General features: G+C 46.2%; 1 protein-coding gene across 7 annotated transcripts in view; it reads left to right on the forward strand.

Annotated features, from left to right (window-relative positions):
* Positions 1-6175: 6175 nt before the first annotated feature.
* Positions 6176-16422, forward strand: part of LRP3 (LDL receptor related protein 3) — a 39563-nt gene continuing 29316 nt past the window's right edge. For 2 of the 7 annotated variants that reach the window (XM_073560864.1, XM_073560868.1), the window contains exon 1: positions 6603-6980. Coding sequence is in view for 2 of the 7 variants with exons in the window: in XM_073560862.1 (XP_073416963.1) it covers positions 6528-6582 (55 nt within the window). In the remaining 5 variants the exon portion in view is untranslated. Of the gene's footprint in view, positions 6583-6602; positions 6981-16422 lie in introns of those variants that run through there. The other 5 variants (XM_073560863.1, XM_073560867.1, XM_073560862.1 and 2 more) reach the window with 4 other exon arrangements.

The raw sequence follows: 16422 nt of genomic DNA on the forward strand, positions 1-16422 counted from the left end.
GTAGTGAAGACCACAAAGATCTGTGCTGGGAGTAGTGGAGACCACAAGGATCTGTACTGGGAGTAGTGGAGACCACAAGGATCTGTACTGGGAGTAGTGGAGTCCACAAGGATCTGTACTGGGAGGAGTGGGGCCTGGGAAAAGTGGGAGCCACAAGGATCTGTACTGGGAGTAGGGGGACCAAAAGGATCTGTACTGGGAGTAGGGGGACCACAAGGAAATGTACTGGGAGTAGTGGAGACCACAAGGATCTATACTGTGAGCAGTGGGGCCACAAGGATCTGTACGGGGAGTAGAGGGAACCACAAGCATCTGTACTGGCAGTAAAGGGGATCACAAGGATCTGTAGTGGGAGTAGGGGGGACCACAAGGATCTGATTCGGGAGTAGAGGAGACCATAAGGATCTGTACTGGGACAAGTGGAGACCACAAGGATCTACACTTAGAGTAGAGGAGACCACAAGGATCTGTACTGGAGCAGTGAAGACCACAAGGATCTGTACTGGGAGTAGTGGGGAGACCACAAGGATCTGTACTGGGAGCAGTGGAGATCACAAGGATCTATACTGGGAGCAGTGGAGACCACAAGGGTCTGTACTGGGAATAGTGGAGACCATAAGGATCTATACTGCGAGAAGTGGGAGCCACAAGGATCTGTACTGCGAGTACAGGGGACAACAAAGATCTGTAACAGGAACAGTGGGGTCCACAAGGGTCTGCACTGGGAGTAGAGGAGACCAAAAGGATCTGTATTGGGAGCAGTAAGGTCACAAGGATCTGTACTGGCATTAGGGGAGACCACAAGGATCTGTAGTGGGAGTAGCGGAGACCACAAGCATCTGCACTGGGAGTAGGTGAGACCACAAGAGTCTGTACTGGGAGAAGTGGGAGCCACAAGGATCTGTACTGGGAGTAGGGGGGACCACAAGGATCTGTACTGGGAGTAGTGGAGACCACAAGGATCTATACTGTGAGCAGTGGGGCGACATGGATCTGTACGGGGAGTAGAGGGAACCACAAGCATCTTTACTGGGAGTAAAGGGGATCACAAGGATCTGTACCAGGAACAGTGGGGACCATAAGGATCTGTTGTGGGAGTAGGGGGGACTACAAGGATCTGAATCGGGAGCAGTGGGGACCACAAGGATCTGTGTTAGGACAAATTTTCTTTAATCTCTTTATTAATGTCCTTGTAGGTGGGAAAGAGAGTAAAGTGTCAGTTTTTGGTGATGTAACCAAACTATGTAGGATAAGAAAACTGAGCTTGACAATATAATGTGATAGAATAATCTGAATGTGATGTCTGCATGGGCAAACACTTGGGAGAAGAGGTTTTATGTTGATAAAAGTAGAGTAATGCACCAAGGATGGATTTATCCCATTGCTGCATATACATTAAATGGAAATATACTCAATGTCAGGGAGAACACCGGAGAGATCATGCAGAACCTACCATTGCCACCAATTTGTCAGGGGCGCGTAACTATGCTGCCTCCAATTGTCAGTACAATTAAGCAATTGACTGAAAAGTGATGAAGGGGACCATGGTTGTCTCCACCGGTTATTGGGGAATTCACAGTGCGCGTATGATACATGAACCTCCAATTCCAAAGCATGGAATATATATATATATATATATATATATATATATATACACTGCTCAAAAAATAATAGGACCAATAAAATACCCCATCCCAGGTCTAGAAAGTCACCCCTCAGGAGAGCATCCGCCGCCTCATCAAGAGCATGTCCAGGCGTTGTAGGAACGTCATACAGGCACGTGGAGGCCGCACACACTACTGAGCATCATTTCCTTGTCTTGAGGCATTTCCACTGAAGTTGGATCAGCCTGTAATTTGATTTTCCCCTTTGATTTTGAGTATCATTCCATATCCAGACCTCCATGGGATATTAATTTTGATTTACATTGATCATTTGTAAGTGAAATGTGTTGAGAACCATAAAACAATGTAATGAATAAAGATTTGCAACTGGAATATTTCATTCAGTGACACCTAGGATGTGGTATTTAAAAAATTGTAAAGGTATTAAACAGTATTAGTGCTAGACTGGAGATAATGACAGAATGAGGGCAATCTCTAGGGAAAACCAACACTGAAAGGATATTAAGAATTCTACAACTAATGCAAAAACCTCTGAATGAAAAAATAATCTATAAATAATAAATAACAGAGACAGGATCCTTACAAAAGGGAGAAAAACAGACTTTCTTCCTCATGTGAGACGTTTGGGAAATCTGGATGAGTAATCCCATGAAAAAAAAAAATAATCAGAATGTTCAAGATAAATGAGTTCCCATCATTATTATTAATAAATTACATTAATACATTGCAAAAATACAATGGATGGCTCCATTCAAAAGAAAGTAGTGCTGAACTCACTTTTCTGTTGGTGCAGTCAATATGTACATTACATTACAGATCCTGTACTGATCCTGAGTTACATCCTGTATTATACCCCAGAGCTGCACTCACTATTCTGCTGGTTCAGTCACTGTGTACAGTACATACATTACATTACTGATCCTGAGTTACCTCCTGTATTATACCCCAGAGCTGCACTCACTATTCTGCTGGTGCAGTCACTGTGTACATACATTACATTACTGATCCTTAGTTACATCCTGTATTATACCCCAGAGCTGCACTCACTATTCTGCTGGTGCAGTCACTGTGTACATACATTACATTACTGATCCTGAGTTACATCCTGTATTATACCTCAGAGCTGCATTCACTATTCTGCTGGTGCTGTCACTGTGTACATACATTACATTACTGATCCGGAGTTACATCCTGTATTATACCACAGAGCTGCACTCGCTATTCTGCTGGTGCAGTCACTGTATACATACATTATATTACTGATCCTGAGTTACATCTTGAATTTTACCCCAGAGCTGCACTCATTATTCTGCTGGTGAAGTCACTGTGTACATACATTACATTACTGATCCTGAGTTACATCCTGTATTATACTCCAGAGCTGCACTCGCTATTCTGCTGGTGCAGTCACTGTGTACATACATTACATTACTGATCCTGAGTTACATCCTGTATTATACCCCAGAGCTGCACTCAATATTCTGCTGATGCAGTCACTCTGTACATACATTACATTACTGATCCTGAGTTACATCCTGTATTATACCCCAGAGCTGCACTCACTATTCTGCTGGTGCAGTCACTGTGTACATACATTACATTACTGATCCTGAGTTACATCCTGTATTATACTCCAGCGCTGCACTCACTATTCTGCTGGTGCAGTCACTGTGTGCATACATTACATTACTGATCCTGAGTTACATCCTGTATTGTACTCCAGAGCTGCACTCACTATTCTGCTGGTGCAGTCACTGTGTGCATACATTACATTACTGATCCTGAGTTACATCCTGTATTATACTCCAGAGCTGCACTCACTATTCTGCTGGTGCAGTCACTGTGTACATACATTACTGATCCTGAGTTACATCCTGTATTATACCCCAGAGCTACACTCACTATTCTGCTGGTGCAGTCACTGTGTACATACATTACTGATCCTGAGTTACATCCTGTATTATACCCCAGAGCTGCACTCACTATTCTGCTGGTGCAGTCACTGTGTACATACATTACATTACTGATCCTGAGTTACATCCTGTATTATACTCCAGAGCTGCACTCACTATTCTGCTGGTGCAGTCACTGTGTACATACATTACATTACTGATCCTGAGTTACATCCTGTATTATACTCCAGAGCTGCACTCACTATTCTGCTGGTGCAGTCGCTGTGTACATACATTACATTACTGATCCTGAGTTACATCCTGTATTATACCCCAGAGCTGCACTCACTTTTCTGCTGGTGCAGTCACTGTGTACATACATTACATTACTGATCCTGAGTTACATCCTGTATTATACTCCAGAGCTGCACTCACTATTCTGCTGGTGCACTCACTGTGTACATACATTACATTACTGATCCTGAGTTACCTCCTGTATTATACCCCAGAGCTGCACTCACTATTCTGCTGGTGCAGTCACTGTGTACATACATTACTGATCCTGAGTTACATCCTGTATTATACTCCAGAGCTGCACTCACTATTCTGCTGGTGCAGTGACTGTGTACATACATTACATTACTGATCCTGAGTTACATCCTGTATTATACCCCAGAGCTGCACTCACTATTCTGCTGGTGCAGTCACTGTGTGCATACATTACATTACTGATCCTGAGTTACATCCTGTATTATACCCCAGAGCTGCACTCACTTTTCTGCTGGTGCAGTCACTGTGTACATACATTACATTACTGATCCTGAGTTACATCCTGTATTATACTCCAGAGCTGCACTCACTATTCTGCTGGTGCACTCACTGTGTACATACATTACATTACTGATCCTGAGTTACCTCCTGTATTATACCCCAGAGCTGCACTCACTATTCTGCTGGTGCAGTCACTGTGTACATACATTACTGATCCTGAGTTACATCCTGTATTATACTCCAGAGCTGCACTCACTATTCTGCTGGTGCAGTGACTGTGTACATACATTACATTACTGATCCTGAGTTACATCCTGTATTATACCCCAGAGCTGCACTCACTATTCTGCTGGTGCAGTCACTGTGTGCATACATTACATTACTGATCCTGAGTTACATCCTGTATTATACTCCAGAGCTGCGCTCACTATTCTGTTGGTGCAGTCACTGTGGACATACATTACATTACTGATCCTGAGTTACATCCTGTATTATACTCCAGAGCTGCACTCACTAATCTGCTGGTGCAGTCACTGTTTGCATACATTACATTACTGATCCTGAGTTACATCCCCTGTATTATACTCCAGAGCTGCACTCACTATTCTGCTGGTGCAGTCACTGTGTACATACATTACATTACTGATCCTGAGTTACATCCTGTATTATACCCCAGAGCTGCACTCACTATTCTGCTGGTGCAGTCACTGTGTACATACATTACTGATCCTGAGTTACATCCTGTATTCTACTCCAGAGCTGCACTCACTATTCTGCTGGTGCAGTCACAGTGTACATACATTACATTACTGATCCTGAGTTACATCCTGTATTATACCCCAGAGCTGCACTCACTATTCTGCTGGTGCAGTCACTGTGTACACACATTACATTACTGATCCTGAGTTACATCCTGTATTATACTCCAGAGCTGCACTCACTATTCTGCTGGTGCAGTCACTGTGTACATACATTACATTACTGATCCTGAGTTACATCCTGTATTATACTCCAGAGCTGCACTCACTAATCTGCTGGTGCAGTCACTGTGTGCATACATTACATTACTGATCCTGAGTTACATCCTGTATTATACTCCAGAGCTACACTCACTATTCTGCTGGTGCAGTCACTGTGTACATACATTACATTACTGATCCTGAGTTACATCCTGTATTATACTCCAGAGCTGCACTCACTAATCTGCTGGTGCAGTCACTGTGTGCATACATTACATTACTGATCCTGAGTTACATCCTGTATTATACTCCAGAGCTACACTCACTATTCTGCTGGTGCAGTCACTGTGTACATACATTACATTACTGATCCTGAGTTACCTCCTGCATTATCCTCCAGAGCTGCACTCACGTGTTTCTGTTCTTTTGGAGTAAATAGTGAGTAGCCAGGCTTATTGCCATCATTTGTTTATGAAAAAGTTCAGGAAAGAAAACCTTAAAATTCTGACTTCTTGATGGATTCTAAAACTGATTAGTTATGCAAATGTAAATTAAATTGCACCAGAATCCCCTATTGCCAGGCAAGGTTTGGCAGATGGAGAGGAGTTTGTGTAACCATTATAAATACTTCTTAGAGACATATTCTACATTGTAATAATTATTCTGCAGAATGTTACTTTGTTTTGTAAATAAACTCTGCTATTTTTAAACAGAAAAAAACAACAAATAATAATAAATCATTTTACTTCTATAACATATTCTGCAGCACTTTACAATTAAGAAGCATGGTACCCAATATTTGATCCTTTGCAATGTTACATTTCTTGCATTGATACATATTCACAGTGCAGGGATAGTGGGGGCTGACCAGTACCCTAAGGGGCAGTTCTCTGGCTGATCAGTAGAGGGAGGCAGAGAGAGGTGAGCAGTTAGGGAGGCATCTGCCAAAAGGTGTAGCTGGAGGTGAGGATGCCCTGCTTGTAGAATAAGGGGGGATTGAAGAAGAGGAGGAGGAGGGGGGCTTGGATGTATGTGTGTGTGAGGAAGTAGTGTCATCAGCTGCAGCATTAGGAGATGCTTCCTTTTCTCCACCTCCAGCCTGCACTCCTCCTCCCATGCAGCACACAGACACAGAGAAAGGCTCCACTTTAATGCATATGTGCTGCTGGAAATGACAATTGCTCATCCCCTGTCTAACAAAAGACACAGCTGATGTGGAGTCTCTCCCCTCCTGCACCCCCCTGGCTGCCTGACAAAGGATCACAGCCCCCCTCAACACCATGCACAGCACAGCCAGGCTGGACTTTCTCCATCATATTTCTGTCATTTGCTTTGGTGAGTACCTGTGATCCTCTTTTATAACCATTCCAGATGGCGGAGAATTAGATTTGTACATGATATTGTAGGTGTCTGGGCGATGCAATGGTCATAACTTGTATGGTGGTCCCAGCTCAGTGCATTTGCAGTAGTTTGTGGTGCTTTATGGAATTAGCAGGGTCTGTTTTGTAGAGTGTGGGTTTGCTTTCACTCCAGCAATGGTAGGGGTTAATACTATGATCTCATCTTCTAAATGTGCCACTCAAGACTTGGGCTGCTCCTGTGGCCCTTCCATCTCTGGGCTTTATCTCCTTGCACATAGCAGCTGACAGCAGCCAACACCAAGCTCTTCTGTTATTATTACAGGTGGAGATCATCTGCCATTTGGTGAGGAGCGCTGTGCATAGCTAGGGCAGGTGATACACTTACATATATGTATATATGGGTAGGAGTTGTCATTATGTTGCTATATTTTTTCCTAATGATACCACACAGCTTCTTTTTTGTAAGCGCTAACAGATATTGCAGATATATTTCGTTCCTCGTCACTGATCTCCCAGTAGGGCACATGTGGACAATCTGGCTCCTTTATCTAGGAATCCATGCTCTGATTGTGCACCCCAAGTGCACGGCTCAACTACAGAGTATGGTATCTCCTACATTACGAAAACTGGGCATATGTATGATAGCAGCGCCGTGGGGTTATAAAGACACCTTTACTCTTCTTGGGGAAATAAAACAATGTTCTGTCCACACTAAGGGGACCCCAGTAACTAACTCCCTATATCCCATCTTCCCACAGTCCTAATACAACCGAATTTTAGGATCACTATTATGGCTGCAATATCCGAACCACCTGTGGTTCAACTGACTTTACTTAAAGGGATGTTTTGGTCTCCAAAAATCGACTCCACCGATTGCCAGGAGATGGGACTACTGTGCCCCACTGGTTCTCACCTGACAGGAAGGCCATGGCCAGGTGGAGCTGAATGCTGCAGCTTGTTACACAAGCACCTTGGTCAGGAGCTAACACATCATTGGTGCCACCTGTGCAGCCACAAAGGGTCCCATCCCATATCCACCCCCCAAAACCGCAAGCAGTTCGTATCACAGACACATTAAGGAGCTGCTGAACTGCTAAGGGTGCATCTACTGCTCCTCTTCTGTCTTTGTCTACCCCTGACCCTGTTGCTCCATTTTTTTAATATTCTCTTAGCTGTTTTTTTTTTTTTAGACTATGTGCAAATGGAGTTTTTTTTGCCTCTGCGGATTTTGTAGTTTATTTGCAGATTTGCCTGCGGTTTTACACCTCATAATGGATGAGGTGTGAAACCGCAGCATTTCTGGACAAAAGAATTGACATGCTGCGGATTGTAAACCACGCGGAAAAATCCGCAGCATTTCCACAGCGTTTTACAGTTTACCATTGAAAACAATGGTACTGTACAACGCACCTAAATCTGCTGCGGATCCGCAGCTGCAGAGACGCTGCGGATCCGCAGCAGAATCCGCACCGTGTGCACATACCCTTAAGGTTTTGTTCACATGTGCAGTAATCGTCCATTAGAGCGGATGCAGCAGTAATCCATTGGCAAAAAGTTGTGCAGACCCAACTTTTTTATCCGGCTAAAAAAATGATTTCTCTTGGATCTATTTTTTTTTTTTTTTTTTTTTTTTACATTGAAGTCTAAGTAAAACAAATTTGTTAATTATCCATCCGTTTTTCTCATTTGAAAAGGATCTGTTTTTTGTTTTTTTTACCAATTGGTTTTGTTTCAAATGGAAGAAAAACAACGGCTAATTAATGGATCCGCTTTCCATAGACTTCAATGTAAAAAAAAATTCAGTTGAAATAAGTTTTGTTTTTTTAGCCAGTCAGAAAAAAGTTGTCTGCACAACTTTTTTTTTTTTTTTTTTGTTAACAGATAAGTGCTCGATCAGTTCTAACGGATGATAACTGGACTTGTGAACAGAACCTTACAATCAGAGGAGAGCCAGAATAGGGGCAATCAGTGGGGGTCCTCACATCTATCATTATTACCTATTCAATGAATCGATGATAATCTCTGGGGACCAGAATAAACCTTTAAGTTGCCAACATCCCAATCTGGGTTCAGAAGAAGCAAAGTTATGAACAATGTTATTTCTGTAACATGGACTGTAAAATGCGGCATTAATACAACTTTCTAAGACTGGCCTTAGGCCTCATTCACACTTCAGTATTTTTCATCAGTGTTTGTGTGCCAAAACCAGGAGTGCTTCCAAAACACAGAACAGGTGTCTGTCTTTCAATTATAGTTTGTCTCTGTAAGGTCCACTCCTGGTTTTGGCATACAAATACTGATGAAAGCAAAAATACTGATGTGTGAATGAGGCCTTAGACAGTGGACGATAATAAAAATTGTAAAGTAAAGTTTTCATAGTGAAAAAAGAAGTTTGCTTAGTTTGAAACTGGAGATAAAGATGATCTCCCAACTTTTATGTCGTGCCTCTTTGCTGTCCCTCTTGCGCCCAAACGTGAGGGAATTGTGTGAGATTCTGAAATTGTTGTTATTTCTTGAGGAACCCTTAATCGTAGGTTGTGTATGTTTCTGAGTCATCTCCATTCTCTTGACATACTGGAATATTAGATGCAGCTCACATTCAAGAAAGGTAGTGTTTTTGGTCTAACAAAAAAAAGGACATCAGTAGATTTTTTTTTTTTTTTTTGTTAATCCATACATCTTTAATTTTTTTTGCTGAACTCCTTTGAATTTGGGATTATTCTGGAAGGTGTGAGTCTACTGCCATTAGTGTAAATCTACCTTAGGATGTGATCTCATTTCAGTTCATCCTTTTCCATCTTCTGCCTTTTCCTCGTACATACACCGTGGAGATCAATGATGTCAGTGTCGGGATTCATCTATCTAACATTTACCTGTCAAATACAACATGTGTGTGCATAATGTAAAGACATGATTGTGCACTCTAGGCCATTAACTTGCAATATAGGAATACAAACATGCATTACACATGTTGATCTGCTATGTATAGACTTGAAATTGGCTGCTGAGCTTTATTATAAACTATCAATCAGTGGGATGGGGGCTTCAAGTTCCAGGGTCCCCATCAATCAAATGGCACAGCTGCCATTCAATCAGCTGATCGGTGGGACCGCAAAAGTCAAACTTGCACCGATCATGCTGCAGATCCAAGATAAAAAAAAAGCCTGCTGTGTGTGGACTTACCAAAAATCAATTAAGCTTCAGGAGCTTACAAAACTTCTTACAGGCTGAAAACCAGTAGACTTGTACCTTCTGCGTCCCCGCTTTTTTGGCTGGAGCAGTAAGAAAATAAAATATTGCCCCAAATTCATCAAGATTGGCATATTGCAAGACAGTCTTGATGGAACGTGTGCTGGAATAGGATGCGCCAAAAGAGGTGTGCGCCTCTTAGTGAATTTGGCACCTCTTTCAGGGGCAAAGCAACACCAAAAATAAATGTATGCCAACCAGGAACTTTTGTGGCTTCAATTTTGATGAGTTTGTCCGGCGCACCCCCTTCGGGACAAGCTCTGCCCACTTACCAAAAAGTTAGTTAGAAACTGTAACGGGGTCTACCCAAGCTGGGGTACCTCTTTCAGTACCACCCCGTGTTTTCGGCGGTCCGCTCTGCGTTGGCTGGAGTCTGAATGAATGACGCTGGCTGGAATTCCTTGGTTACATGGGCGCATATAAAAGATCACTGCTTCTCCACGTATTTCCAGTCTCACAACACTTTACTCACAGGACACAGAATATATCACATAGATACAGAGGGCAGGCCAATAGAAAAGCGGCAGGCCAGACATGCATTACAAAAGCCGCAGGTGGACGGAGCCTGCCGATGTTTACTGTGGGAATTATAAAGGTGGGGGGAGGGCGGACAAAAGGAGAATATCATGTCCCCTCTGCCCAGGGGTGCAGCCTGTGGGCTGATGCATTAGGGACATGCATCTCACATAGAACTTATTATGCATACATATACTGTAACTGCACAACATATTCTGGGTGCTGAGTGGTTCTGTAACACGGCTCCCCTTTTCAGCGACGCGATCGGCATACACAGTCTGATCCTCAACGGATCGGTTTGGGGAAGACCGAAGTTTGTCGGGTTGGTACAAGTTCCGTTTGTCGACTTAGTCCATCGGCGTTACCATTTTGTTTGCCGGGTCTGTGGTGGATGGTGAAGTCCAGAGGTTGTAGGGCTAAACTCCACTGCAGCAATCTGGCGTTGTCTCCGGAGACCCAATTAAGCCAGACTAGGGGATTATGGTCCGTTAGGAGGGAAAACTGTCGTCCATACAAATATGGTTGCAACTTCTTGAGTGCCCATACTACCGCCAGGCACTCCTTCTCGATGGCCGCATAGCTTACTTCACGGGGCAGTAGTTTCCGACTCAGATAAGCTACCGGGTGTTCTTGGCCATCCGGCCCGACTTTGGCTCAGTACTGCCCCCAATCCAAACATAGAAGCGTCTGTATGAACAAGGAAACATTTGGTTGGATCGAGTGCGGCCAATACAGGGGTATTGGTGAGGGTGTCCTTTAGTTGGCGGAAGGCTTCCTCACACTCTGAGGTCCAGGTTACCTGGCGGGGTTGGTTCTTATGGGTCAAATCAGTGAGGGGCTTGGCTACGCTGCTGTAATTGGGAACAAATTTCTGGTAATACCCCGCTGTCCCTAGAAACGCCATGACCTGGATTTTAGTGCGTGGGATGGGCCATTTGGCTATGGCCTCAATCTTGGCTGGTTCTGGTCGCTGTTTCCCACTTCCCACCCAATGCCCTAAATACCGAACCTCTTCTTTGCCCACGTGACACTTGTTTGGGTTCAGGGTGATTCCGGCCTGGTGGATCCTGTCCAATACTGTCTCTAGGTGATTTAGATGCTCTTCCCATGTCGTACTGTAGATGGCGAAGTCGACCAGGTAGGCACAAGCATAGTCCTGGAGACCATCCAGAAGCCGGTCAGCCAGCCTTTGGAAGGTCGCCGGGGCATTCTTCATCCCGAATGGCATAACTTGAAACTGGAATAAGCCGAACGGGGTGACAAATGCCGACTTGGGAATAGCGTCAGGACTAAGGGGAATCTGCCAGTAGCCTTTGCATAGATCGATGGTGGTCAAATACTTTGCCCCCGCTAGCCGGTCTAACAACTCATCCACACGCGGCATGGGGTATGCATCCGTCACTGTTTTCTCATTGAGCTTACGATAGTCTACACAAAACCGTGTAGTCCCATCCTTCTTGGGCACTAACACTACGGGGGATGCCCAGGGACTATCTGACTCTTCAATGACCCCTAAACGCAACATCTCTTGTATTTCTTGTCGCATCCCCTCTCGTACAGACTTAGGGACGCGGAAGGGGTTTTGTCGCAGGGGGGTCTGATCCTGGGTCTCAACCTTGTGTTGTGCCAGGCGAGTGTACCCCGGTCTCTCTGAAAACATCCTTTGTCGCAGCCTCAACAACTCCTCCGCCTGCTGTCTCTCCCGGGGGCCTAGGTCTTCACCCAAGTGTACCTGGTCCCATGTTTTAGACTGAGTCCTTTCCCCTAAGACATCCGGCAAGGGAAGTCCGGCTAAATCCTCTGCTTCAGGTGCACAGATGGCCACTACCTCTTCAGGGCGCTCCCGTAGTGCTTCAGCATATTCACGTGGAACATGCGGATAAACCTGGGGTCGTCACAATCAGCGACATTATAGGTTGTGTCGGCTATTTTCCCCACTACCTGGTAGGGCCCCTGCCATGCAGCTTGAAACTTATTCTGCTTAGTGGGCTCTAACACCAGGACCTTCTGTCCTATTTACAAAGTGCGCTCTCTGGCCCTCCGATCGTACCATACGCGCTGGCGCCGCTGTGTCGCCTGAAGGTTCTCACGTACAACCTGGGTCTGCTCCTGTAGGCGGTCCCGGAATTCCAGCACATAGGGTACAATAGGTACCCCTTCTATGAGGCCCTCCCCCTCCCAGTGTTCCAGCACTAAGTCTAGGGGTCCCCTTACCCGTCTCCCGTATACCGGCTCGAACGGGGAGAACCCCGTGGATTCTTGGGGCACCTCCCGATAGGCAAACAGGAGGTGTGGCAAGAATTTCTCCCAGTCCCTGTAGGTCCTGGTAAAAGTCCCAATGAGCTGTTTTAATGTCCCGTTAAAGTGTTCACACAACCCATTGGTTTGCGGGTGGTACGGGGCGCTTCTAATGGACTTTACGCCGCGCAGCTTCCACAGTTGGTTGGTCACCTCTGCTGTAAACTGGGTACCCTGGTCCGAGATAATCTCCCGGGGAAATCCAACCCGTGAGAAAACCTGGAGCAGGGCAGCCGCCACCGTCTCTGCCAGTATGTTAGGTAACGCAACCGCCTCTGGATACCGTGTGGCATAATCTACCACTGTCAATATATACTTTTTCCTGGACAGACTGGGTTTGGCTAACGGCCCTATCATATCGACCGCTACTCGGTTAATGGTTCCTCCACAATGGGGAGGGGGTGTAATTTGGCCTTGCATCGATCCCCCCTCTTGCCAATGCGCTGACAACTGTTACAGGTCTGGCAGTACTGACGAACATCATAGGTTACCCCCAGCCAAAAGAAGTTTTGTGTCAGGCGATTCCTGGTGCGACTGTCGCCGAAGTGCCCGGCCAAGGGTATATCATGAGAGATTCGCAGTAAATCCTGCCTATACTTCTTGGGAACTACCAGCTGTTGTTTTATAGTGTGGCTCGTCCCTGTGTGGTGCTGCTCTGTGATCTGGTAGAGGAGTCCCTGCTTCCATACAAACTTTTCCCCTTCCAGTACTCCTCTCCCCTCCTGTGCCTTCCTACGATATCCCTCTAATGAAGGATCCTCAAGTAACTCCCTCTTAAATTCATCTGGGGTGGCCCAAGAAATGTGTCTGGCTATGGGAATATGTGCAGGGCTGGGATGTCTTACCTGGGCCTCCTCTGAGTGTGATTCCGCCTCCGCAGCTCAAGTTTGTCTCCGGGTGGTCACAGGTTAGGTCTCAGCCAGAGGGGCCACCGAGAATGCAGACAACATGGGCCCCACGTCATTTCCCAGCAAGACGTCTGCAGGCAAATCCTCCATCACGCCGACCTCAACAAGGCCATTCCCGACTCCCCAGTTCAGGTGAATCCTGGCAGTGGGTAGTCGATGTATAGCTTCCCCTGCTACATGGACTGCCACTGTCCGGTCCGTCTTCTCTTGGTCCCGGACGAGATGAGGCTTCACAAGGGTCAAAGCTGCCCCGGAATCTCTTAGTCCCTGCATACGTTTCCCATTAACCCACACGACCTCTCGATGCTGTTGTCGATTATCTGCCTGGGCTGCCTGCACGGGGTCTACTTCATGCAGCACTTCCTCCATCTCTTCCACCCCTTGGTTAATCGTAGCCCCCAATGCCGGGTCAGCTTCGCCTTGGTAGCAGTATACAGCAGCCCGGCTGAAGGTAGCTGTTCCCGCCTTTGGCCACTGGGCATGCTGAGTCCGGTTGGGGCATTGTCTTTGCAGGTGGCCCAGCTGACGACAGGTGTGGCATCGCGCCCCAGGGGGACTGTGGTAGGCCGGGTTTCTAGCTGGTCCCCCTACAATCTTCGGTGGTTTGGGGCCCTCCAGGTCCATGGGCGGGCCCCTAGTGACCACCTTTGATCCGGACAACTGCGGCCTCCTGGCATCATGATGTTCATCGGCCAGACGAGCGGCTTCCTCAAGAGTCGTTGGCCGCCTGTCCCGAAGCCATTCCTGTGTCTCGGGGTTTAGTCCATTAAAGAATCTTTCTAACAGGAAGAGCTGGAGGACGTCCTCCTTAGTGGTTGCTTGGCTCCCTTGTACCCACTGTAGCAGTGACTGCCGTAATTTACAGGCCCATTCAGCGTGGGTATCGGTTAGGCATTTTATAAGTCTGCAGAACTTTTGGCGGTAGGCCTCTGGTGTCAGCGCATACCGGGCCAAGATCACTTCTTTGATCCGCTCATAGTCCGTACAGTCCTCATCAGGTACCGTGTGATAGGCGTCCGCTGCCCGGCCTGTCAACTTGCTGGCCAGAATCTGGACCCATTGCTCCGGCTTCACTTGATGAAGGGCATACTGCCGCTCAAAGTCCTGCAGAAAGCCATCAATGTCTTCCTCTGCCTCCCCCAACTGTCAGAAGGCATTATACTGGATCTTTTTGTGGCTTACTGTTGAAGGTACCTGGTCGAAGGCCAGAGCTCCCCCTGCTCACTGACTCTCCTCTCTCCGCTCTGCCATCTCCATCTTGGCCAGCTCCACTTTGGTCCGCTCTGCCATCTCCATCTTGGCTAGCTCTATCCTGGTCCGCTCGGCCATCTTTTCCTTCAGATCAGTACGCACATCAGCCATCACCTCTCATATGATCTCTACTGCAGGGTTTGGGCCATAGAACGCCAGTCTGTTATTTACCTTCTCTGGAATTCGGTCTCCTCCACATTCACATTGGGGGGCGCTGCACTGTCGTGTTCCATGATGGCTGCTATCAAATCCGCTTTGGTTTTGTTGCTGGCGATCAACCCTCGGGCTTCCACCAGATCTTTTAATGTAGCCCTTTTTAACTTCTAGTAGTTATTTTCCATTCATTCCTTTCCTCCTGTAGAAGGGGTATCAAATCCCGCTGTCTGCCACCAGTGTAACGAGGTTTACCCAAGCTGGGGTACCTCTTTCAGTACCATCCCGTATTTTCGGAGGTCCGCTCTGCGTTGGCTGGAGTCTGAATGAATGACGCTGGCTGGAATTCCTTGGTTACATGGGCGCATATAAAAGATCACAGCTTCTCCACGTATTTCCAGTCTGACAACACTTTACTCACAGGACACAGAATATATCACACAGATACAGAGGGCTGGCCAATAGAAAAGCGGCAGGCCAGACATGCATTACAAAAGCCACAGGTGGCCGGAGCCTGCCGGTATTTACTGTGGGAATTACAAAGGTGGGGGAGGGTGGACAAAAGGAGAATATCGTGTCCCCTCTGCCCAGGGGTGCAGCCTGTGGGCTGATGCATTAGGGACATGCATCTCACATAGAACCTATTATACATACATATAACTGCACAACATATTCTGGGTGCTGAGTGGTTCTGTAACACGTAACAGAAACGACATGAAAAAAAGCCCAAAAACTTGCTATAAGTTGCTCAAACATTTTGCAACATTTTAGCACAAAACTGGAGTAAAGTGCTTGATAAATTTGCCCCTGTTCCAGCATGATGCTTCCTCGCCAGTGGAGAAAGAGACTAATGCCGGCCATGCACATTAGATGGCTGTCGGCCAAAGCATCGTCCGGCCCATCGTTTCACCGACAGCCATCTCCCGTACACAGGAGCTGTCGCTCGACCGATCACGCTTGTGTTCTCTATGAGAAAGCCGCTAGCTGACACGTAGACTGACGGAAGGACTGTATGATCGGCCCACCAGTAACATTGATTCATGGGACCCACTGTTCAGCTACATGCAAAAATAACCTGACCCTAGTGCACAAATTTATTTTAGCTTCTATATAATAATTATGCTAGCTTGTTTAATGAATGATTAGATTATACCTTTTTCTGCAAATTCTGAATCAAGTGCACAATAGCACTACTCAGTAGCACTCCTTCACATGGGGCTCACCGGAGGATTCTCCTGGCGGCCAGTCCTGTCCTCGACATCTTCCCGAACGATCAGTCAGCCCTCGCCCTCATTCACATTAGACTGTCAATATTGCCGCCTTTGGCTGACATTAGTCTAATGTGCATGGCGGCCTTAAGAATAGGTCCAAACTTGCATCAGAGCCTCCTTATTATAGTAAATGGGGTCCATCCGGCGCGGTTTCTATGCATCATAGTC

This window comes from Dendrobates tinctorius, unplaced genomic scaffold (assembly GCF_039654945.1).
Source record: "Dendrobates tinctorius isolate UK_male_01 unplaced genomic scaffold, ASM3965494v1 ptg000307l, whole genome shotgun sequence".
Lineage (NCBI taxonomy): Eukaryota > Metazoa > Chordata > Amphibia > Anura > Dendrobatidae > Dendrobates > Dendrobates tinctorius.